The sequence below is a fragment of the Lissotriton helveticus genome, chromosome 3_1, assembly GCF_964261635.1.
Source record: "Lissotriton helveticus chromosome 3_1, aLisHel1.1, whole genome shotgun sequence".
NCBI lineage: Eukaryota > Metazoa > Chordata > Amphibia > Caudata > Salamandridae > Lissotriton > Lissotriton helveticus.
The window spans coordinates 536,387,522-536,412,628 of record NC_136061.1 but is presented as its reverse complement, the minus strand read 5'-3'; the positions used below and the strand labels follow the sequence as shown (position 1 = coordinate 536,412,628).

Here is a 25,107-nt window from a genome sequence, read left to right as displayed (position 1 = left end):
TAAAAGCCCTCTTCAAACCCAGCAGCATGTGACGCCAGTTCGGCCTTGTTCTGCCCTGCTGGGCTGGGACTATCTCCCCAAGCAGAGCTTTGCCACTGTCCGCACCAGGAGAAGGGTCCAACCTTGCTTCTAATGCCGTCCAATCGCTTAAAAGCGATCTTCATAGCCCGCAGCGCGGGACGCCAGTTCTGCCCTGCTGGGTTGGGACTACATCCCCCAGTCTCACCCTGGTCAGCACCAGGAGGAGGTGCCAACTTTGCTGATAACGCCACACTAGCGCTTAAATGCGGTCTTTAAACCCTGCAGCGCAGGATGCTAGTTTTTCCTTGCTGGGGTTGGACTACTTCCCCCACGTTCACCATTGTCTTCATCAGGAGGAGGGGCTGATCTTGCAGATAAAGCTGCACTAGCACTTAAATGCGCTCTTTAAACCCCGCTGAATGGGACGCATGCAGGAGGTGCCCAGGCCAAGAACAGGCAGTTTTCGCCTGCCGTAGACCGGAAGAGGCTAGGCTGGGCAACCCCTTTGGCCCAGGATGAGATGGCACTATCCTCCAGTACTTTACTGGTTGCATAAGCAACGGGCACTCCTCACCTTGTGAATGATCATTTGCCTTGTTGTTACGCCCTGTATTCTGTGCAAAATTCTACACTAAAGTACTGGTTTCTGCTATATGTACATGTTAACTGTAGCCTAAGCTTTACTATTGCTTTGCCAATAAACCACCAGCTTACTGACCTACAGGCTCCTGTGGGGTCCCTGCTTTAAAAAGCATTTGCAATGCAATGGGTCTTGCTTCTGTGAGAGTTTGAGCTATTGGCGTTGTAAATGACAATGTGTTTTACCCACGTGTTTTGTTTGGAGCTTAATGGATGTATGCATTGTGGAGTGGAATTATGTAGGTTGAATTGGAATAGTCTATAGTGGTTTTTTGTAGTGGAATTATGTGGCACTGTGTGCAGTGGAATGATGTGGATAGTAATTATGTGGTATTTAATGTACTGGAATTATGTGGAGTCGGATTGTGTGTTATGGAGTGAAATTATGTAAAATTATATTTTCTGTTGTGGAGTGGTATGTAGTGGAGTATAACTATGTTGTGTGCAGTTGAATCTTGTGGCATTGTGTGGAATGGATGTATGAGGTGTGTTTTATGTGGTTTGCTGTCGCATTATGTGGTGTTGAATGGTAATGTGATGAGTTGAATAGTGTTGCGTGGAAGTGCGTGGCGCTGAGTGAAATTATGCTGATTGGAATTATGTGGCATGGTGTGGAGTGCATTTATGTAGGTTGTGTTTCCAAGTTTCAAAATGATGAAACAATGCTGAGTTCATACAGGTTGTTGGGACTTGCAAAATGTAGGGCCTCTGCGTCATGCATAATCATTTTGTGGGCCATTTTAGTGCGTCTTTACAACTCTGAAAACTAAAAAATAAGGCTGATACTGCGTTTGTAATACAATTGCTGAAACCCATTCAACCCCAAACAAAGAGATCTATAAAAATGAATAACCGAAACGAATGGTGTTGCTTCTATGCATCTTCTTTCTTTGTAATCAATATTACTTTTATGGATTGATTTTTGAATAATTATGAATCACAATACTGATGTCATAATCTGACAGATTTAATTACTTAAAGAATCAAATATTTGTGTAAATAATTCCTTTATGGGAACTTTTTCATACATTATTTCATTGTTTACCCGAGCCCCCAAAGGTAGGTTGGGTTGCCCTTTTTTTCTTACATACTAGTCTGCCTGCAGAATTACTTATGCCACCCCATAAGTAGCCCTTCAAACCTGTTTCAGGCCTGCCACCGCAGAGCCTGTGCATGCAGTTTTTAGCTGTCACGTCAACCTGGCAAGTACCCCTACTTGCCAAGCCTAAATCTTCCCTTTTATTACATGTAAGGTACCCCCCCTAAGGTATGCCATAGGTAGGCCCAAGGGCAGGGAGAGTGTATTTAAAGGGTTCTGATAGTGAAAACTGCTACATTTGTTTTTCACTACGTAGCCCCATGGGCAGGGTGAGTGTATTTAAAGGGTTCTGGTAGTGAAAACTGCAAAATTTGTTTTTCACTACAACAAGGTCTATCTCTCTCATAGGTTAGCATTGGAGCTGACTTGTAACATCTTACAAGTGTATCTTCCAAATGGAAGCGGATAGAAAATTGGAGTTTGGAGTCTCTGGACTCACAATTTAAAAACACATCTTTTAATGACGTTAGTTTGTAAATTGCAGGTCTGAAAATGCCGGTTTTTAGAAAGTTTGCATTATCTTCCTTAACCTTTCAGGGCCTCCTCTTGTCCCTTGAATAGGTCTGGGTTGGATGACAGTTGGGCTTTGTGGATTCACTCTAGATGGTCACACACATAGGAAACTGAGATGTGCCCTGCATATCCTGATGGCCCATCACCAGGCTGATGTGCCTACCAGAGCTAGAGTGCTTGGAGAATTGACACTTGCACCTGAATAGGGCTGTGCCTGTCCCCTCAAAAAGCAGTCTCCACTACCCTGTAGTGCCTCTGGAGTCAGGGCCAGGAAGGGCAGGGTCCTGTGCACTAAAAAGACCTTTCTTTGAAGTTTGCCTACTTGAAAGTCTGAAATGGGTATGAGTACTGGCCCTCTGACACCATACACTCGAACACTTCTGGATTGAGGACATTTTGCCTGGAAGAAGACCTGTGTTGCTGTCAGGAGGGCTTGCCTGTTTGCTATGCCGTGCTGTGCTGTTGCTTTTGCTTCTGTCCTGGGAGTGAAAGGCCTAGAATTTGCTTTGCTTTCTACATCTTGCTTTCACAGTTTCTCCAAGGGCTTGAGTTGAGCTTGCCTCATGTACGAAGCGTCAGGGTCATCAAAGACTTCACCTGCAGCATCAGAGCTTTTCTGCTGAGAGCCCTACTCTGCCAAAAGGTGCCAAATCCTGTTCCTGGACCCTTGAAAATAAATCTGCTGTATTCAACAAGAAGAAACCGGCAAATCTTCGTCGAGCTTGACTCTCAACACTTCATTGACCCACCAATGCCAGAGGAACTGATGTTGCACCAGCACCAGCCCCAGCGACGCCTCACCTCTCCGGTGCCTCGCAACATCTTTGAATGGTCATTGTTTCCAAGTTACTGTAACGGAGGTATGTATTACTCCGTGTACGGCCCCGCTCCATTGCGGTCCACCCCGTATTTTTAAATTCAACTCCGTGAACCATGTCATTATAACAGCAGTTGCAGCTATTGTATTTCTAAGCGCCATAACTGCATTTAGTGTTCGAGAATTTGTATTCGGATTTGTGTATGTTGGATTTTTGACGTTTTGCTATTGTTTTATTGAGATAAATACAGAATATTTTTGTGTAGAGTACTGTTGTGGTATTTTTACTGTGTTACTGTGTGTGTGTGTACAAATACTTTGCACATTTCCACAGAGGATAAGCCTGACTGCTCTTGCCAAGCTACCAAGGGTGTGAGCACGGGTTATTCTGAGGGTGTAACTTTCTTTCCCTGACTAGATTGCGAGTCCCTGCTTGGACAGTGTGCAAACCACTGCCAACCAGAGACCCCATTTGTAACAGATGTACATTAACATTACAATGTGTTTGTTTCAAATACCATTACCGTAAACCACTTTAATTTCATTAATTGTATACCAAATACAAGCAATTAGTATTCATGTAAAGGAACCTACCCAGTTCATGAGGAAGTTCATGACAAAATACAGCAACAGATGTACTTATTCCACCTGTCAATCCAGCACTAAAGGCAGCACCTGTAAAAATTGTTAACAAATTAACCTTAAGCATTGTTTTGTATTTAATCTACTATATACATTGCAAGATAACATTTCAATGAGAAAGGATTTATTTTACTAATCTGATCACATTTTCTTAGAAATATGGCAGAGTAAGCTTAAGAAAATATTTGTTACTTCAATTAAAGAGCTAAATGTGTATTTAAGGGATGAATCAAAACCTAAACATCAGTGAAAGTACCAATAGTGGTTTCCTATGCAATCACATAGTATGCATATGCTTGAATATGCTATCCTTTGTGCAACAGACATTTATATGCATTCCATTAGACAGTAACTCATCAAGACCATGTTTTCTTCTTTGTATTTTTATACTTGTAATCCACTTTACTGCATTAGAAATTCAGCACAAGTACCAGTATAGACAGAAATAACTCTAGACAGGGTGAAGTACTCTTGAACTGAATCATGAAACATTGGCACTGGGGTCATATGTGATGTGAAATCATAATGAGCGCAATAAAGGGATGTTGTGGGTGCATAACTATACAAGAATCAAGAGCAACCCATAACACAATGAAAAAAAGGGCTTTACCCCAGTGAAGTTCAATAATAACTGTGATTATACATGTTTATATACTGGAAACAAACAACTAAGATCAGAGTAATGCAGCTGGGCAAATACAAGTTTAACACTCGGAGCTCCTCCTTCGCTTTATGGGGCCTTATCGACTGCTGCAGCATCAACAATATTTTGAGCTTGTCAACAACTTAAGAGGTCATCATCAGGACAGTGAAAATATTTGAGGGTTAAGTTGTAGATGTTAAAATGTATATGTCTGGCTACATTACTTTTATATTTGTCACTTGTTTTATATATACACATATGCACAATGAATCAGTCATGTGAAGGCAATCTTTGCTTCCAACACATTTGGGTCCTGGTTTAAAGTTTGGTGGGTGGCCCGCCGTCCACAAGTGAGTGGAGATAAACACCTTTGCTACCCAGGCCAATTACAGCCTGCCATATTTTGTGATCTAAGAGTCTGGCAGAGATCTCTATGCCTTGACTACAGTGGCTCGTCTGAAGGCACTGAATGTTTGCTGGGCCGACGCAATGTTTCATGCAGCAGCTTCAGCAAACCTTTTGGTTTTACAAAAACGAACATTCTTTCAGGATGAGGGGAGTCCTGTTTCTGTTCAGGACCACCAGGCTTTTCCTGTCTGACCTGCTGAGAAAACAAAGTACATCAGACAGTCCCATCTGAATAGGGTGGACGGTCTGATGTACTTACGCCGACAAATCGAGGTCTGTTGGGCAGCCGGTGTAAGAATTCCACTGGTGGAATCAGCGGGGGATCATGCTGGTGGTAAAATGCTGGTTTGCCCGAACATAAATAAAGTGGGTGGACCATCAGTTTGGTGGCCCGGTATTTCCACCACATTTGTGGCAGATTAAACTGACTTCCAAAATCGAAATCGTTCCGTCGTAATTAACCAAATGGAACTAAAAAAAACCCTGAAAGAATCTCAAAGCAGATTTAAAGTATTAAAGATTTTACTCTACATATTGGTGCAAAAGACGTTTCACTTCAAAAAAGCCCCATTCGCCTGCATCTTCAATTCTGCTCATGCGTAATCGTGTGCTTTGGTTCCTCCATTTTTTTCAGCAGCTGTAGGAAAGTAGGATCTGCTTCTTATGGTTTACCCCCCACTTTTTGCTTGATGTTACTCGGTTTTTGACTAGTCCAACTGGGATCCTGCTAATCAGGACCCCAGTCTATCTGCCTTCTCCCTACAACGTTATGTCATGTACTTAGGTACACTCCAGATTGGATCTTGGGGTACTCTTGTCAGTCCCTAGTATATGGTACCCATGTAACCAGGGCATAGGTACCCCAAAGGCCTCACATGGGCTGAAACATGTATTATGCCACCCATGAGAGGCCATGCAAAATGGAACCACAGGCCTGCCCTTGCAGCCTGTGTACGATGGTGCATGCACCACTTTCTTTAGATATAGGTTTACTATATCTATAGGTCACTACACTTAAAACGTATAAGTCACCCCTATAGCAGGCCTTGACAGTCCTGATGGCAGGGTGCTGAGTTTTACGTGAGAGAGGGCCCCTGCATGAGCAGAGCCCCTCTGCAGTCTTCGGAGACCTTTCTCCCGGGGTGTTGGTGACGCAGCCTGACATATAGGTAGAGAGGCATTATATACTCGCGTAAAATGCGATCTCGAAAACGGCTGGAACAAAACATGTTGTGTTTGGTATCAAACACCTTGAAATCATACCTACACACTGGTAACTGGTGTGGGAGGTATGGTTCCACCCTCCTGAAGCAAGCTTTGTGGGGTCACTGGTCTTTCCGGTAACAGCCTTCTCGCCCCGGGCAGCAAAAAATGGTTGCCGACGACCAGAGACACATTTCTGCCCTCCTGCTGCAGAGCCAAGCTCGAGCAGGGGAAGGCAGGACACTAGGCATCCTGTCAGAAGGAGGTGTGACCACCTCCCAGACAGGATTTCGTTTATTGGGGCTGGTTGGGGGCACAAACAAAGTGCCTGAAAGTCTGCATCTGAGGATCACTTCGCGTCCCTGTGCATAGTCCAGTTCAAACCAGTCCTGGGAGCCATTGGTTCCTGCTGTGGCACAAAACTGGACAAAGGACATGGGAGGGTCCCCTGAATCTGTCCAACCCTCTCCCGTGGGTACAAAAGGTCTTACCTGGCTGTAGGACCCTAGATTCGACGTGGACACAATTCCGATCAAGAAACCACTGAACTTCAATCGTCTGGTCACTCTGGACTTCGCTGGATTACGACTGAGCCCGACTTCAACTCCCTCTCCGTCCAAAGCATCGTATGTGCCCATGCACAATACAGGCTCTGTGCAGAACCTATTGAGCATCAAGGACCTCCGATGTGTTTCCCTTGAGATGAAGGAGTCACTCCCCTGCATTTGCAGGAAACCATAACGCAACTGACCGGTCTGCTGATCCTGAGCTCCTGCAGATTCCAGAGGCTCCAGCAACACAGGAGGTGGGTTCCTACTTTCCTTAAAGTTGAGCGGCACTCTCACCAAGTTTGAGGCCAGTATCCCTCGTAGAGACCGCATAACCTGAACCACTGTGCACCGCATACTTTTGCAATTGCATACGCTTGCTGGCGTTCCCCAACTAAGTGCCCTGCAAGCTTGGACTTTGTGAAACTGCTAGAGGTCCCCACACAACTCCTGTGCCTTTGGCCTGTGGGTCCATTTGAAGGACAACACTAATTTTCTTGGGTTCCCCTGGTTGCTCCAGGCCTGCCCTGATTCCCCTTGCTGTGGTGAGTCTCCTTGTCGGGCCAGACCGTGACCTTCCTCGACCTGCTTCTTGGGTTGCTGCTGCCAAGGCTTGCTGTTGCTCCCGCCAGACACCGACCCCTCAGCACTCGCCATCCTTCGTGGGACAGCTTGTATCCGGCTCCTAGTTATCTTCGACGTCTCCTAGTCCCAGTGGCTGCAAAGTCAAGGTCTCCTTCATTGCACCTGAAGCACCCGACATCAGAGGGCATTCGTCTATCGAGCCCTTGGTCACTCCTGAGTAACCCAGACTCTGTCCCCTCTGCTTTCAGGTTCCTTCCTTCAAGAACCAACCTGTGGGTTACACTGGACACTTTTCTTCTTTCCTGCAGTGGCATTTCTTTGAAGACTCCCATTGAGAATGACAGCGGTTTCCGACGCCACTTCGACCCTATGCACCCGGCTTCCCTGGCATAAGTAACCCTGGTACTTCGGTATCCATGGGTGGGATGGATCTCCAACCTTCTAGGTTCTAAAAGGTTGCTTCATATTCCATTGGGAAGGGTCCTTAAACAAGAACAAAGTTACTTACCTGTAACTTTGGTTCACCAGTATTGGAAACTTTCATAGATTCCCATGCTTGTATCATTCTCCGTCGTTGGAATGGGAGTTCCCGGGATACATAAAATAGCAATAGAAACCATTACCAAAACAAAAACCAAGGCCTAGGCCCATTCTTGTTTTGCAAGCTATGCACATCTTTTTGTAAAAGAGACCAAAAAGAAATATAAACAACAATCAGATTAGCCTCACCCCTTAGAACCCTCCTGAAAAAAGCTTAGAATCTCAGATTTTCGTAGCCGTTGTGTAACCACACCACCGAAGAAGTTAGAGGCTGAGCTTTCCCAGAGGAAGAGGGTGGGTCGCATGGGAATTTATGAAAGTTTCCAATACTGGAGAACTAAAGTTACAGGTAAGTAACTTGTTTTCTTACTCCAGTATTGGAACTTTCATGGATTCCCATGCTTGCATCAGAGTATCTAGCAGTTATCCTCACATTTTTGGAAGCATGACCATTATTAAACCAAGTACAAAGCAAAAGCATATTCACCATAATGACAATTTCAATGGTCAATAACATACTTAGAAACTTTAGAAAATATAAACACGAGGTTCAAAAATGTGCAAGAGCTGAAAAACATTACCATGGAAGGAGGGATGAAAGGAAAAGCTCACCACTACTGAAAGAGGTTCCTCAGGACTGCCTGGCCAACTGCTGTGTCACTCTGCATTGCAGAATACAGGCAGTAAAGCAGTGTAAACAGATGGGTACTGCTCTAGGTCGTCACCCTGCAGATCTCCCAGATAGGAACTCCGGCAAAGAGGGCTGTCGAAGAAGAAATCGCCCTGGTGAAGTGAGCACGGATCCGACCTTCCAGGGGCTTACCCGCTGCTCTGTGACAATACTGGATAGCCCTGGTAATCCAACGAGCAATCTTTTGCTTGGAAAGCCCTTACTAGGGTCACAAAAGGACAAAAATAGTTGAGAAGACTTCCTGAAGTCCTTCGTATGTTGGAGATAGAATTTTAAGCACCTCTGAATGTCTAGTGAGTTAAGTGCCTTTTCTGCCGGAGTAGCTGGTTGAGGGAAAAAAGTTTCAAGTATAACCGCTTCATTCAAATGAAAGTTTGAAGGCACTTTCGGTATGAACTTTGGGTTGGTACGCGGTATCACTGTACACTTTTTGAACTCGAGAAAAGGTTCCTGAATGGTGAGAGCCTGCAATTCCCCCACTCGTCTAGAAGAAGTCAAGGCTAGCAGAAGTGCTACCTTTCAGGAGAGGAATTTCAACTCTGCCCGGTGAACAGGTTCGAAGGGAGGCTTCATGAGTTGGGCGAGAACCAAGTTAAGATGCCAAAGAGGAGGAGAAGGCTTGACTGCAGGGAAAACTCTGAAAAGGCCCTTGAGAAACTGTTTAATTATCAATGCCGACCAGAGGGAAAGACCTGAAGATGTCCGTCTGAAGTGAGAGATGGCTGCAAGATGCACCTTAATGGAAGAGTGAGCCAGTCCTGATTCTGCAAATGAAAGAATGTATGGAAGAACTTCATGCGGTTCAGACTTTAAAGGATGGACACCCTTTTGCTGGCACCAAATGCAGAAACGCTTCCACTTCAACTAGTATGTCTTGTTGGTACTTGCGGCTCTCGTGTCTGAGAGAGAACCTCTCTACAATCTGTTGAAAGGTTCAAACCAAGAAATTCTCGCTGCTCAGGAGCCATGCCGACAGCTGCAGAGATTGCGGATCCGGATGCCAGACTTGGCCCTGGGACATCATCAGCAGCAAAGGAATCGGCTACAATGGAAGTGGAAGGTCCAGGGAGAGAAGGTGCAGTTCTGTGAACCAAAACTATCGGGCCATGCAGGAGCTATCAGAATCATCTTGCAGGGTTCCGCTTTGAGTTTCCTGAGAATCCTGGAGATCAGAGGAATGGGGGAAAAGCGTAAACAAATGTGCCTGACCAGGTCATCGAAAGCGCATTCCCCAACAATCCCGGATGGGGAAGCCTGCTTGCGTCAAATCGGCATTTCTTGTTGCAAAGAGGTGTGGCAAAGAGATCTATGGAAGGCCTGCCCCATGAGCGAAAGACCTTCTGTAGAGTGGGGTGGTCCAGTTCCCATTCGTGGCTGACCTATTTCAGTCTGATCAGCGTGTCCGCTGCCTTGTTGAGAAACCCTGGAAGGTGCTCCGGCTTGAGTGATACCCCCTGCTGATTTGCCCATTCCCAGATTGTCTGGGCTTCTTGTGACAAAAGTTGAGATCTGATGCCACCTTCCTTGTGTATATAATGCATGGCCGTCACATTGTCTGTACGTATTAGAACTGCAGACTGCTGTATTTGCAGAAGAAAAACCTGCAAGGCCAGGCGAATCGTTTTGAGCTCCAGCAGATTGATATGTATAAGACAATGCAGCTTACGTGAAGATCTTGCAAGACTGCTCCCCAGCCCTCCAGCGAGGAGTCTAGTTATTATCTGAGGAGCAGGGGCGATCCTGAAGGAAAGACCCTGAGAAATGTTTTCCTCACTTGTCCACCATGATGCAGCGCACCTCATGCCCACGGTAACTGAGATCTTGTCGAAGGATCTGTCAACTTGGCGCCACTGCAAGTCCAACTCCTCCTGGAGAGGACGCATCCGCAACCTGCAGTGAGGGATCAGAGTGATGCAGGAGGCAATGGATCCTAGGAGGGACTTGTAGAGGCGAACTGAATGTGACTGTCTTTTTAACAGCAGACGGGCCATGGCCATCAGCTTTTCTTGCCTCTCCAGGGTCGGAAAAGCTTTTTGTTGATGGGCATGTCTAGAATGGCTCCCAGAAACCTGGCTGTCCTGGATAGACAGAGAGATGACTTTTCTGTGGTGAGAGTTAGTCTGAGATTGTCGAACAGGCGTGTGCATGCTATGAATGATTCTTTTGCTGCGTGCTTGGAAGGTTCCTTCAGCAACAAGTCGTCCAGGTAAGGGAAGACCTGATGCTGTTGTTTTCGTGGAAAAGCTGCTACCGGAGCAAACACCTTTGTGAAGATCCGCGGAGCAGATTCGAGTCCAAAAGGTAGGACCTTCAACTGAAAGTGGCTCTTGGCTACTGTGAAGCGAAGAAACCTCCTGTGGGCTAGATGTATGGGTACATGAATATAGGCATCCTCTAGATCCAATGTGGCCTTGTAATCCCCCGAGTTGAGAAGACAAAGGAATTGCTGCAGAAAAACAATCCGAAATGATTGCTTGATGAGATAGGTGTTGAGCTCCCTCAGATCTAAAATAGGGCGCCACTTTTCTAAAGTCTTCCGGACCATGAAGAACCAGGAGTGGAAACCCTCTCCAGGCTGAGAGACAGGGACTGGTTCTATTGCTCCTTTGGGGAGCATTTGCTGGACTTCCAATTGTAGAAGACGGAGATGTTTTGACACAGTGGCGCGAGGGGGCTTGGAAGGTGGTGCTAGGACAAACTCCAGAGTATGGCCGCATTGAATGATCTTCAGCACACAACGGTCCGATGTTATTTCTTGCCAGTTATGGAGGTAATGTGATATTCTGCCTCGAACTGTTTTTACAGGAGGAGAAGGGACGGTAGTAAGAACGAGCAAGCCGCTATTGATGCTTCGAGGAGTCCCTCCCCTGGCGTTCTTGTCTTCCTCTGTTAGACGATCTAGAGAAAGAAGAGGATTGATTTTGCCGCTGGTTATACCTCAGCTGGTAAGATTGCAAATGTGATCCATACGAGGAATATGGTTGTTGCTGGTACCCTCCTCTTTATGTGGCATTACCTCTTCCTCTGGCTCCACGGAAGGGGACCTTGCGGTACTGCAGAGTCCCTAAGGATTTTGCTGTCTCCGTGTCTTTTTTGATGTCCTGGAGCGCATCATCAATATGTTTCCCAGAGAGCGCTTCCCCATCAAAGGGAAGATCCAAGATCTTGTTCTGGACCTCCGGACGGAACCATGTAGCCCGCAGCCAGCCTTGACGCCGAAGGACAGCTGCGCCCGCAAGGGAGCGGAACACAGTCGTTTCAATGTCCATTGCACAGTCAATCACTTCAGCCGACGTTACTTCTCCCTCCTGAATAATCTTCTTAGCCTCTATTTTCGCATTTTCAGGTAATTAGTCCAGATATGTGGAAAGATTGCACCACATCTGGCGATCATATAGACCAAGTGTCGCTAAGGCATTAGCAGCCCTGACCAACAGACTGGACATGGAAGAAAACCTCTTGCCCAAGTTATCCAGGCGTCTGCCATCTTTATCTGGAGGGGTTGTGAGGGGAGCTGAAGGATTTCTCGACTTTCTTTGAGCAGCCTGAGAAATAACAGAGTCCGGTTGTCGGCTGACTGACCAAGCAGGCCAGACTATCGTCTTGAGCCTTATATTTCTTCTCAAGGCGAGGCAAAACTGGAATCACCGCAGCAGGATTCTTCATCACTTTTAACCCCTCACCCCAGACGTGACCAACAATAGGAATAGAGGGAACTGTTTTCCTGTAAGGTTCTTTGATGTCATAGAGGAAGCATTCAGACTGCACTGTGTGCAGGGGTTGCTCTAACATATTTGCGGCCTCTCCATCAAATTATGGAAACCCCCTATGTCTGCAGGGGGGGGAATCAAAAGGTGCTGGTGCAGGAGGAGCCGGATCAGGAATGACAGTCATCCCACTCTGTGTCTAGATCTGGTATTGTGCCAGTGCTCTGGTCCTCATCAGATGTGTCATCGTGAACGAGAGACACAACAGGTGGTGTGTCTTGAGCCATAAGCATAGGCTCAGGCGTTGGCAATTGGGGGGGTAGCAGGCTGAGCAGGAGGAACAGCAGTACCTGGTACCACAACTGGAATTGCAGGTTGCGTTGCAAATCTCCTTCTGTAGTCCACAAGCATAGATTGCAAGTCCGCTAGTAAGGAGGAAGGCATGGAGACCATCTCCTGCTGGTAGTCCTCTTGATAATCTGAAGAAGGATCATATTGCACCTCCTCCCCGTAATCCCCTTCTTAGTCTGTGTCCTGACACTTGACGTGTAATTGAGAAGGGCAATTCGCATAGGTAAAATGACCATCATCTTAGTAAGATCCCTCTTCTTCCAGGAGGAGTGCAGGAGGTAGAGGAGTCACCTTCCTGGGGGATGTCATGTCAGGCGTAGTTTGGTGCTTTTTGAGAGAAATAGTAATTCTTTCGACCGTCGACGAGATCGTCGACAGGGCCATCGGCGACGATGAGAGAATCGTCGATGATGAAATGGACGTCGTCGACACAGCCGTCGCCGAGACGGTCGACACCCCAGCTGTCGTCGTAGTCGACGTGGTAACAGTCATCACCCTCGTCGTATATACAATCGACGACAACACACGCACCACCGGCGTCAAAGTCACTGACGCAGAACTCTGAAACCGCGCCGGAGACGATGAAATCATCATCAACTAGCCCGTCGACGGAGTCAGAGATGAAAGAGAAGACTGGGACTGTAAGTTTGAAGCTTTCGTAGGCGGAGTCGTTGACTGCGTCGTCGACAAGTGAGCTTTCTGCATTGATTTCACCTCAGAAGAGAGTGAGGAGGGCTTTTTGAAAGTCTTTGGAGCTGCAGGAGGAGAAGATGGAGGAACAGAGCTGGATTTCCCCTCTCTGATATCCCTCCCTTAGACAGTCCTTCCCTCTCTTTTAAACCTCATTGAGGAGATTCGCCAGGACTGCGCCCTTCAGAACTATGAGAGGTCTTTTAAGGCCTTAACAGGACGTTCTTCAGAAGACGAAGGAGAAGCCTACCCCTTTTTGCAGACCTTCTAGAAGATGTTGCGGAGGATGTGTTGTCACTGTCACTGGAAACTGGTTCCTTCCTTGACTTAAGCTTCTGGAGCCAGATCAGAAGACTGCCCTCACGGTCTCGCAGAGTTTTTGTAGAAAAAGTGCGGCATATTTTACAGTCTGCTGCCTTGTGGTCCGGATACAGACAGTAAATACAATCTTTGTGCTTGTCCTCCACATACAACCTCTTCTTAGCACAAGTTGCACAGGCTTTAAAGAGGGCTTTCTTCTCCTTATCAGACATCTTGACACGAAGTCCAAGCAGGTCTTGAAGAAAATACTGGTGATAAACCTGCAGATTTAAGGATAATAGGAAAAAACTGAGCAGAGCTCAGTGGAGACTCCCTAGCACAACACGTGGTAGAACATCTGAGGTTCTGAGCTTCTCTCAGGAGGGTTCTAATGCGTGAGGCTAATCTGATTGGTTTTTCATATTTGTTGGTCTCTTTTACAAAAAGAGGTGGACAGGTTGCAAAACAAGAATGGGCCTAGGCCTGGGTTCTGTTTTGGTAAGGGTTTATATTGATATTTTATGTATACCGGGGACTCCCATTCCGACGACGGGGAATGATACAAGCATGGGAATCTATGAAAGTTCCAATACTGGAGTAATAAAACTGCAACCGCGACTCTCCCACTGACTTGTACATAGCACACAGTTGTGTTCTCACACTGCACCTGTCCTCCATGGGGCCCCTACTTACTCACCTTGGGGTCCCAGCGTTTCTATAACCTCTAGACACTGTCTTGACTTGATTCGCGGTTCATATACCACTATTTTAGTATATGGTTTGGTCTCCCCCTGAGCCTACTGTGAATTAGTGCTACTTACATTTGTTTCTGTGCTACAGTATTGTGTGCTTTGTGTTTATCTGCATGTAGCAGATACTGTGATGTATTTAAGGTGTGTTATAATAAAGATATATTTTTTATAACTACTGTGTGGTTCTCCTTTCATTTAACCAACACATTAAGGTTCCATTCTGGTAAAACAAGCTTCTTAACATTCCTTCAAGACTAAGCCTGAAGGCTGCTCTCCACAGCTACCTCTTGAATAGCTTTCTAAGGTTATCTTTGACCACTTAAATAACCATAAGGGTTATTTGGACTGGTGTAAGGTGCCCACTTTAGTGGACATCATATACCAGGCCAACTTCTCACAGCAGCTATCAAACATATGGAGGCATTCTTTATCTAGAGTACATCCCCTCTTTTGCCATTTGATAATGCAGTGTATGTTGGCAACAAAACAATTAACTGTATGGAAAACGAATTCATTTTTGGGCTAATTTTTGTTTATGAACAGTGACCTTGTAAGAACAAAAGCGAAAAAGGACCTATATATTTAGGCGGTCAACACTGGGAAGTTATAGTTTAGGACCGTGTTTCCATAGGAAAAGCACTTTTTGTGGTGCTAATAACATTGGCACAGTTTGAATCTCCACAAAAATTTCCAAAAAAAGTGCTACCATTTGACTAACTTGCCCATTGAAAGTTTCAGGGTGATCTGTCAATTGGGGGCCAAGACAAAAGGGCGGTCCCAAGTTTTCTCCATTCATTTTTCCATTGGAACTTTAAACACAGCTGCAGCCTAAACAACTAAGTGGATTAACACCAAAGTTGGCTAAAGCTAGATCTCGGTCCAGAAAGAGTGGTTTTGGAGATTTTTAATGTAAATACGTTTAGTAGTTTTGAGCAATTAATGCTCAAAAATGTCATATAACTAGGGAGGTAGAACCTACGCAGATCCAGACAGATCTGATTTGGCTGCCACCAACTCAACCAGGAAGTGGGGCAGCCATCTAAGGATGTGGGACTCTTGAGTCCGAAAAGAAAGTAAAAAAAAAAAGAGACGTAATAGGGCAGGGTAGGGATTGCCTGACCACCACTGGCCTGGTGGTGGAGTCCCAGAGGTACCCCGCCTGGTGCCAAACACCTTTTTTTTTGCTGTAAATTCGCAGGAGAGCCGTGAATCCATCAGAAAATAAAATAAATAGAGAAAAAATATCAAACAAGTGTGGGCTTCCACATCTGTTTAACAAAACCACCTCCGGGGGTCAGCCTGGTCCTGGGGGGGATGATAGTTTTTAGTTTTGGGGGTGGGTGGAAGGGGGAGGGGGGGGAAGTGTTGCCCCCCCTCCTACCCAAGGGTGTTTTTTGCCCCGGGTATCCCATCCCCCAGGCCTAACTTATTGGTAACAGGGAAGGGCCCCCCTCCCTTGCAGCGCATTCAGCCCAAGGGGTCCGAAATATTTTTTTAGGGGAGGCTCCCTGAGCCTCTAATGGCCCGGGACCCCGTCCCCCAGAGGCGCTAAAGTAATTTAAAGGGAAAGGGGCTATCCGGCTCCCTTTCCCTGAGCCTGGTGGATCCTCCCTTCCCTGAGCCTGGTGGAACCACCTCCAAGACACCTCGGTTTCACTGCCTGCACGAGTAAGAAAACCTGTGTTGTTTCTGCCTGGCAGGAGCATTTTCAAAACTGCCACCACGCGGCAGCAAACACAAAGTCTGCTCTCAGCTGGTGGGAGCTATGAAAATGCTATCGCCGGCTGGGAGCAGACTTTTGATCTCTTTTCCTGCTCTCATTGAAGCAGGCAGGGAAACAGATCAAAATATTGCTCCCTGCCAGAGGCTGCAGCATAAATAGCTACTTCCACTGGGTGGAAGCAATGAAGGCTCCTGCTGCATGCGGAGAGTCGGCTGGGGCAGCTGGTGCCTTGATGGTCACCCCGTGGTCCCCAACAAATGTATTATAGGTGCCCTCGGTGGACACCAATTTTTATTGTTGCGCGCCTCAGGAGATGGGGTTCCGGGGCTGATAATGGCTTGCGGGGAGCACTCAGCACCCCTCTCCTTTATTTTAAAGAGTGGGCCCAGGGGATGGGGGTCACTGACCATGTCATGAGGGATGTAATAAGTGAGGTCATAAGCAGTGCACAACAGGGGCACAAGTTATAGTTAGCTCAACTAACTAAAACAGCTAAATGTCACTAGTTTTGTACAAGTTAAATCTGAACCTAACTATAATGTCCCTGTAAACTTGTTTTTTTCTGTGAATTTCTAAGGTTTTTTAAATTCTATTTCCCAACTATAACGACTCTGTAACACGTTTTTTTCCATGAATTCTACGTTTTTAAAGGTTTTAAAAAAAAATGTGAAGTAAGATGCCAATCGCAATGCACAGTGGGGCTGGAGTTGCACAAAGGGCCTGGCATTGTGCTTCTCCACCCAAGCTTGCTGCTCCTGCCCCCCTCCTCTTTGCCATCCATCGTCCATTTCCATGACTCTGCTCCCTCATTACAGCCGTGTGTGGCCGTTGTTCTGCCACTGCCTGGCCTAAACAGTTAGCCTGCTGCCCCATCCACCTCCTCTCTACCCTCTGTTGTCCGAGTCAATGCACCAGCCCCTCCCTCCTACCCTGCATGGCCCAATGTACTGCCACTGCCTTACATTTAGCTCGATGCCCCTGCTCACTCCTCCTGGCCTCTGTTCTCCAATTCTATGCAGCACCATTATCCTCCTGCTTAGCCTGCTGTCCCCACTCTCCTTCCCCCTGCCCTCTGATGTCTGTGTGCATGCCCTTGCTCCCTCCTTTCTGCCCACCAAACTCCATGGGCTTGCTAACCTCCTATCTACTCTGAATGTTCTGTTGAGCTGCCACTGCCCCTCCCACGTGCCTAGCATGGTCAGATGGCTGCTGCCTGTCCCTGCCACCTACACCCTACCTGTCCAAGTTCCATGCCGCTAACCCCTCCAACTGTCCTCCAAGAAGGATTTTTTCAATGCTTGTAATCTATATGATAGCTAAGTCAAAAAGATCCAGCAAGGGATACAACATTCTTTCCTAAGCATGCAGAAAAGTAGGCAGACTAGATGGCATAGTAATCCTCATATACCATCTATATAATAATTGCCAACTCTAAACGAACATGCTGGAGATTAAATGTGCTGGAGATATGTAACTGGAAGCATTACAAGATTGAAAGTGACAGCAAAACAAATTGTATACCTCTGCTGCTATGTACCTTAAATGATCAAAAGGTAGAGAGTGTTGCGTACCTAAATGGAGAAACTGATAAAACCTAAGAACACAAAAAAAAAGACTTTTGTGGCAGATTGTTAGTGATATTACGACTTACCTATTGCTAAACCGTCACTAAAGTTGTGCATGCCATCTCCCATGATGACCATCCAGGCTATACTGGCTATCCCCGCATCTTTCATGTCTTTTGATGAATGGCAGTGTCCGTGTGAATGGTGGGAGTGCTTATGCTTATGTGGCTTGTAATTGTTAGTCATGGTAGAATTGCCATGACTATGGTCATGATCGCCACCTTGGAACTCGTAGTCGCGATCACTATGAGAGGAGCCCTCTTTTTGATTATGATGCATGCTTTCTTCCTCTTCTACAGAGACATAGCTTTTAGAGAGGTATTCCTTCTGGCCTTCCACAGCAGTCAACTCTGATTCATTATGTTGTCCATCAGTTCCAATAGAGTCGTCCGCTCCTGCATCACACATAACAAATAATTAATATAATGGTGGCAATATGTTGAAACATTTACTAATGTTCCCACCAAAAACAAAAAAAGAAACATTTAAGCCCACTTTTCACTATAATGATCCTCTCTTTTTATTTTACCATCACATTAATTACATACTATGCATATTCAAGAACATAATAAAGTACAGTTACAATTTTGATTATGTCGTGCTCTCCATTACTAATCTTGACATTACCTTCTACTCACCATCCTCTACATTTAACCAAAACATCAACCTCCTTTTTAGGTCTTGCTGCGAAAAGCACGCTCTAACTGAGAGAACTATAGCTGTCGGCTCAGCCGACAACGAGGGGAGACAGGAGCTGGCCACGCGCACATTGAGACACATGGCAGAGTCGGATTCCGACACGCGCCTTGGGATTGGGTCGCGCGCATCGGAATCCGACTCTGCCATGCGCCTTGGGATTGGGTCGCGCGCGTGAGCTTCTACCGAGACAGCTCACGTCGCGCGGCTCGTAGGTTTCGGTTTCGCTCAAATCCCTATAACTCTCTAGCTGCGTCCTCCTTTCCCTGAAGCAAGGCCCACACTGGGTATTCATGCAGTGTGCCGGATGGATGCACACAGGCAGCAGACAGCTAGGAGCAGAACGAAAACATCATCCCGGAGCCTGCGCCAGGCACGGCCTTCCAGCCCCTGTGCTGGCTGCCAGCGGATGGCGCCGCGTCATTGCAATCCAGGGGTCGGCACCCAGATCCGGCCAGCCAGCCTCGGTGTGAGTAGTGCTTTGTGTGCATTCTTGCGTCTCAGAGCTCCCCTCTGCTATGGTTCTCTTTAAAGGGTTTGTACAGGGCGTTGCTGATGGGCGGAGAGAGTTGAAAGAGAGATAGACAAGCCAGGATCCGAATTAAAGGCAACACTTGGACCCACTCCCCTTGCTTAGGAAGTCCCACAATCTTAGAGGCTTTGTAGGACATACTATTGAGATGTGTTGCGGACCACCACATTTTGTGCAGTGGTGTGATTTATTTGGTGTGTAAAACGAGTTGATAGATCCTTTTATTGAAGTGGTTTTATCCCCTACAATCTCCCTGTGGAGTGAAGACAACCAGGTAACACATTGTACAAGTCTATTTCTAACTTCTCGTTATGAATTCAAATAGGGACTTTGAGATGAGTCTTTTGTATTTTCATACATTTCGCTGAATTGCGATTTTACAGATTTTGAAATTACGTTTTCTACTTAATCAAGACGCCATATTAACATTCCCCTATCGCTTGTTGTTGACAGATTTTAAGTGGGGTGCTAAGGTATGTTTTTTACGTCATATGACGGTGGCTCTATAGTAGCTAAAGCGGACAGCTTTTGGATTTATCAGTACTCCCACGTTCAGCGCTGTTTCCTGGGCTTCCATACTGAAATTACAAAATAAACTCCTTACTTAAATACGTAATTTGTATTTAAAGTGGGTTCAAGACCTGTTCACAAGGCTTAGTTTTCAGGAGATCAGGCTCACGTTTTCTTGTTGAATTCGAAAATGTATATTTTAGGTAAGGTAGGTCATAACTTTAAGCAGGTACCATACCTCAACCAGATACTTTTTATTCACTGGTTTTATCAAGAGTCTCGGCAGGCCTATCCGAATCTAACCTAGTCCAAAAGAAACTCAAAATATATTCAGCAATTTCCTTTTAGCCCATTTCAAGAGAAGAGACAGTCATTTTAGATCATTTAAATAATGGCATACGTATGCTTTTTTAAATAAACTCATAAAACTGGATTTGAGAAGCTGTTGATTATAATGTGTGATTTTCACCCATGGTCGTTAGTCGGACCCAGTAACAACTGAACATCGATGGCCGCCCTGTTTGGGGGTAGGAGGATCCAAGAAGTGGAACAAGCAGATTTATAAAGAAGACATAATTACTGGCAAAAAGCTGCCCAAAGATTGCCAACCAACATCTGAAGGGGCATGAATAATGGCACAATAACATTTAGGGCCGGATTACATGCTGATGACTGTCTCCAAGGGTGAGGATTCTGGCAAAACGTCTGGGGACATTTCACCGACGGCTATGGATCAATGTACATAAATGCCACAAAAAGTGTGTCACTGGCACACTTGTGCATCTAACTAATATGAGCCGTTCGTGACGATATCGGGCACTAGAAGAGTTTGTTATGTTTGTAAGATGCGAACAAATCTTAAAGGTACTCCTTCTAGGTGCAGCAAACCATGATGCATACAAATGGTATACATAATAAGACCCAGGATGTTTGTTTCTGGTCCAGGGAGGACCTGGCTTGGTCGTTCGGGCTGGACTGTTCCCATGAGGATCAGGGTCACTACTGATTTGCATATAGCTGGTTCCAAACTGAGGTGGCGAGCTAAAAAACGATGGAATTAACCCCGATTTGTGACTGGGGGTGAATGTTTGACAGTGTTCAGCATTCCGTCCATCATCTTCTTGTGTTGCTATAACTAATAAGACCACAATAATAGGATGTCAGATGAAGTAATACAATAATGAAAATCGAGTCAGCACTGAATTTTAGTCAAAAGAAAGGACAGTAGGCCGGTAAAGGTAAGATGTAAGAAGAGCAAATCCTGTGGTAGAGGTTGTGTTTTTTCATTAAAACTTTTTCTGGTAAAGGACTTGTTGAATTGGATGAATGGGTGTGGCTATGCACAACATTTTAGAAGCAATGTCGTGAAAGTATAATAACTGTGTTTTAAATGTATTTTAAAGTTGGTTTGGAATCCCAGTTCCCCTTCCCCAGTCCCTGCTTCACATCTAAGCTCTTGATTAACCATGAATGTCACTGTTGCAGCTTGTGTCTCTGGAACTGGACATAGATCTCCAGATGTGCCCCAGAAGTTGGTACCATACTCCACATGCCCACACCCCCGCGCCAAGAATTACTCCGTGCCACAGCATCACTCAACACCACAGCATCACTCAACACCACAGCATCACTCAACGCCACAGCATCACTCAACGCCACAACATCACTCAGCACCACAGCATCACTCAGCACCACAGCATCACTCAGCACCACTCAACGCAACAGCACCACTCAGCACTACTGAATGCCACAGCATCACTCAGCACCACTCAACGCCACAGCATCACTCAGCACCACTGAATGCCACAGCATCACTCAGCACCACTGAATGCCACAGCATCACTCAGCACCACTGAATGCCACAGCATCACTCAGCACCACTGAATGCCACAGCATCACTCAGCACCACTGAATGCCACAGCATCACTCAGCACCACTGAAGGCCACAGCATTACTCGGCACCACTGAAGGCCACAGCATCACTCAGCACAACTGAACGCCACAGCAGCACTCTATACAACCATTCAACAACAACTGGTTCTAATATGTTCTCTCAATGTTTCAAGCATTATTACAAATGTCACAAAAAGATGTTAATATTTCACTTCTGTTCTTGGATTTTTATCACAATAAAATACACTGAACATAATTTTCCCTAAAGTTATTTACAAAAGTTTAAGCTATTGCCATTATAAATTACAATAACTTTTATTTAAGTATTGATTATTAAAAAAAATAAAAGCCATTGTAATTTGTAATATTAATACATCTAAGTCATGTAAATACAACACATATTGCATTACAAATGCTATAGGTGTCACGTTTGCGAAAGTTAAAACTATTGGCATTGTAAATGACAAAGCTATTAATTTAGCTATTTTCAAAACCAACACATTAATAAAAAATGTGTCATTTACAATACCAATAGCTCAAACTTTCCTAATGCGAGACCTATTGCATTGCAAATGCTTGTTAATATGGTCAGCGAACTCCTAGGCAATGACAATTCATCTGGGATTTTACCCCGTAGTAGACACCCAACATAGAAGCTCACATTATAAACTGTTTCACCATACTCCTGTAAATTAAATTTAAATTAATATAATCTGGAAAACACTTTGAAGGAATAGATGGAGTTTTGCGCGCATGCTGCTTCCAACACATGCTCATAAATCAAATGTTTACATTGGAGATTCGCCAACACCAGGCCCTGTTACCAAGGACCTGAGAGTGGAAAACCATGACCACCTGTACTAGCTAGTTGTGAGCCTTTTAGCATGATATCAGAGACCCGCCATTCTGAAGGAGCGGGCCATTTGTTTCCAGTAACTGGACAAGAAAATAGTTTCCTGCATTTGTGCTGCCCCTCCTTCCTGTTCTGAAACTGCCTCCATGAAACAAAATTAAGTTTTAATAATTTGTATAGCGCACTAATTACCCGAGAGGGTTTACAGGAGCATGGCAGGTGTGTGGGTTTGTGGTTCCCTAGGTGCTTTAAGGAAGAGCCAGGTCTTCAGCTTCTTGTGGAACTAAAGAAGTGAGGAGGAGGCTGTGATGTGTTGAGGTAGGTCATTCAATGTCTTGGGTGCGATGTAGGAGAATTAGCGACCTCCAGTTTTGCTTTTGGAGATGCAGGGAATGTGTGCGAATGAGACTGAGTCAAAGCGTAGGTGTCTGGTGGGTTGGTGAAAGTGTATGCAGCTGTTCAGGTATTCTGGTCCTGTGTTGTGTAGGGTTTTGTATGTGTGCATGAGAAGTTTAAATACATTGGTGTAGCAGATATGACTCATTTTCAATCAATTTTCAAATTGAGAATTGTTCCTTTAAAAATATAAATTAAGACAAAAATATGTAGGTTCATTTCAACAGGAAGATAAAAAAAATCCATTTAAAGTCATATACATTATGTATGAGTAACAAACAGACTTTTAGTATAAATAAACTTTGATATTCATCAATCTCTATGCGCCAATAGGCTATTTTTCGACCTTTTAACTGTCCTCTTCTTAACAAGGTACCGTATTTACCTGCCAATGGTTTAAGCTGTAGCCATTCAGCATCTGACCTTCGATTCAGTTTGTGGTCCGAAAGTTTCCTTCCAATTGTTGCATCTTCAACCTTCAGTGTTTTTTTGAGCCGCATTTGTTTAGCCTGAAATAGAAGTCAGAGCAGTTAATGACTGTTGCAGAAAAGGAGGTAATAAAGTACAAAGTTACCTTCATTCAGAGTCTGTTCCTCTACTAGTGTACAGGCTTTTTTTCTATTCCCTCCAAAGGGGTTATGGCAGAATGGACACTGGTAGAGGGCTTGCTTGAGGAAGTTTTAATGGGTGAACATCCTCAGCAAACTGAAAAAAAACAGCGAGACTAAAAGACTCTTATGGGCTGATCAAAGGTGAGATCAACAATATCGCTAAACAGTGGCTGAAGATTACAGGGAAAAAGAAGCCAGTGGCTGCAAATGCTGAACTTGAGCCCCTTAAGGAAACTACAGAACACAATATGTTTGCATTAACGGTTCAGCTTTCACCATACACTTCACATCAAAAAGAAGCTGATCAGTGATTTATTCGACCACAGGCTAAAGGGTCGGAGGGAGATTGTTGGGAGCAAGACGCACCATGAGAAGTATGAAGTCGACATGCCTAAACACTACTTCCGTTTGAAAGGAGAAAAAGTGCATGCCAATTATCAAAGGCATACATACATACATATATATTGGTCATGTGATCAAGGAAACGTTATGGCGACAGCAGAATAAAGAATCCAGCATCCAAATATCTTTGGTCCGTGTCTGCTTCCTGTGCGTGGGAGGACGAGCCTGTGACGGAAACGGTGGTTGCTGCATATATATATATATATATATATATATATATATATATATATATATATATATATATATATATATATATATATATATATATATATATATATATATATATATGTATGTGTGGGTTTTGTTTCTTTTTTCTTTAAACTGCATGAGAAAAGTAATTTATATGCTATACAGTCATCTCGAATCATCATACAGTCTGATTTCAGTATTCATGCTATATTTTAGCACTTGCCACTTTAAATATGGTTTTCCCACAATGCAGTAGGTCATGTGATCCAGGCATGCAAAGGCCGAAACGCGTAACGACGGACTGTTTACAATTAATACATAATTTGCACCTAATTACAGTGGTCCATGCCTGTTTGTGCACCTGGAATCGACGACGAGAGCGGATATATCGGCGGGGACCAGGCGCGCAACATCCATTGGCCTCAAAGGGCTTCAGACCCCCCCCCCCCCCCGTCGTGTGCGGCAGCCCAGGATGAGACACTTCCCGGGCACGCTCACAGCCGCACCAGAGCACTTCACAGGTCTTTAAAAGACCTTGTGCATGATAATGGGGCTTTCTTTGTTGTTGTTTCACCCCTTCTAAGAGCCCCTGCAGCTCGACTCTGCCGATTGCCTAAAGATTCAGCCCCCCCCCCCGAAATTTGTCTCTAGTTGCGCCTCTGGCCGGGACAGTTTCCTCGGCCACACACGGACCCCCTCTCGATACTGGGCTACACGGAGGAGAAACCAAACCAGATGCTGTAAAGGTCGGAAATCAAACCCTTTCTTTGAAGGATTGACCGCGTGTGTCCCCCGGCAGCATTATCGTCCCATACATGCCAACATTTAAGAAGAGCAAAGAGGGAGATTTAAAATAAATAAATCGGGAGAAAGGGGCATTGAATCGGGTTCCTGGCATGTATGGGCGTTGGAAGTGGCTGCTGCAAGATCGGACATTTGAAACGCAAATGCACGTTTTTTTCTCACCTTTCAGAAGTGTGGAGCGCAATGGCAGGCAGAGAGTGGGTGATGCAAGAGTTGAACACTGGCCTGGCAGGTTGCTGGCAGTGCATACAAACCCCCCCACGCACCCTCCTCCCCCCCGCCGCCCCTGAAACAGCTTCCCAAGCACACACACAGCCGCGCCCCCCCAGTACTTCACAGGTCTTTAAAAGACCATTCGATTGTTAATGAGGCTTTGTTGGTTTACCACCCCTTCTAGAGCCCCTGCATGGCCACTCTGAATATTGCTGGAAGAATTAGCACCTTACACAATACCAAGCCCTTTCAGCTGAAACCCCCGAGGAATCGGGTTTCTGCTTGCAGGAATCGGGAGGCGGGAGACTAGCCCTGAAATCGGTAGTCTCACGCCTGAATCGGGAGGGTTGGCATGTCTGTCGTCCTCCTATCGGAATTGGCGAAGCTTGAGTCGAAGGACCCGGAAAGCGCTACGATAAGGTAGGACAGTGCGGAGAGTCGGGTTGGGTGGTGTGTGTTTGAGGAAGGGAGTGCGCATTTATCGAAATACTCAAGCCTCAATATAACACAT

At 45.4% G+C, this 25,107-nt stretch overlaps 1 protein-coding gene across 4 annotated transcripts in view; it reads right to left on the bottom strand.

The window, feature by feature from the left end:
• SLC39A10 (solute carrier family 39 member 10) overlaps positions 1–25,107 on the bottom strand; it is a 455,594-nt gene that overhangs the window by 83,457 nt on the left and 347,030 nt on the right. For all 4 annotated transcript variants that reach the window (XM_078680416.1, XM_078680415.1, XM_078680418.1 and 1 more), the window contains 3 exons: positions 22,763–22,886; positions 17,524–17,892; positions 3,684–3,764 (listed from right to left, as the gene is read on the bottom strand). In XM_078680416.1, coding sequence (XP_078536542.1) covers positions 3,684–3,764; positions 17,524–17,892; positions 22,763–22,886 — 574 coding nt within the window. The remainder of the gene's footprint in view (positions 1–3,683; positions 3,765–17,523; positions 17,893–22,762; positions 22,887–25,107) is intronic.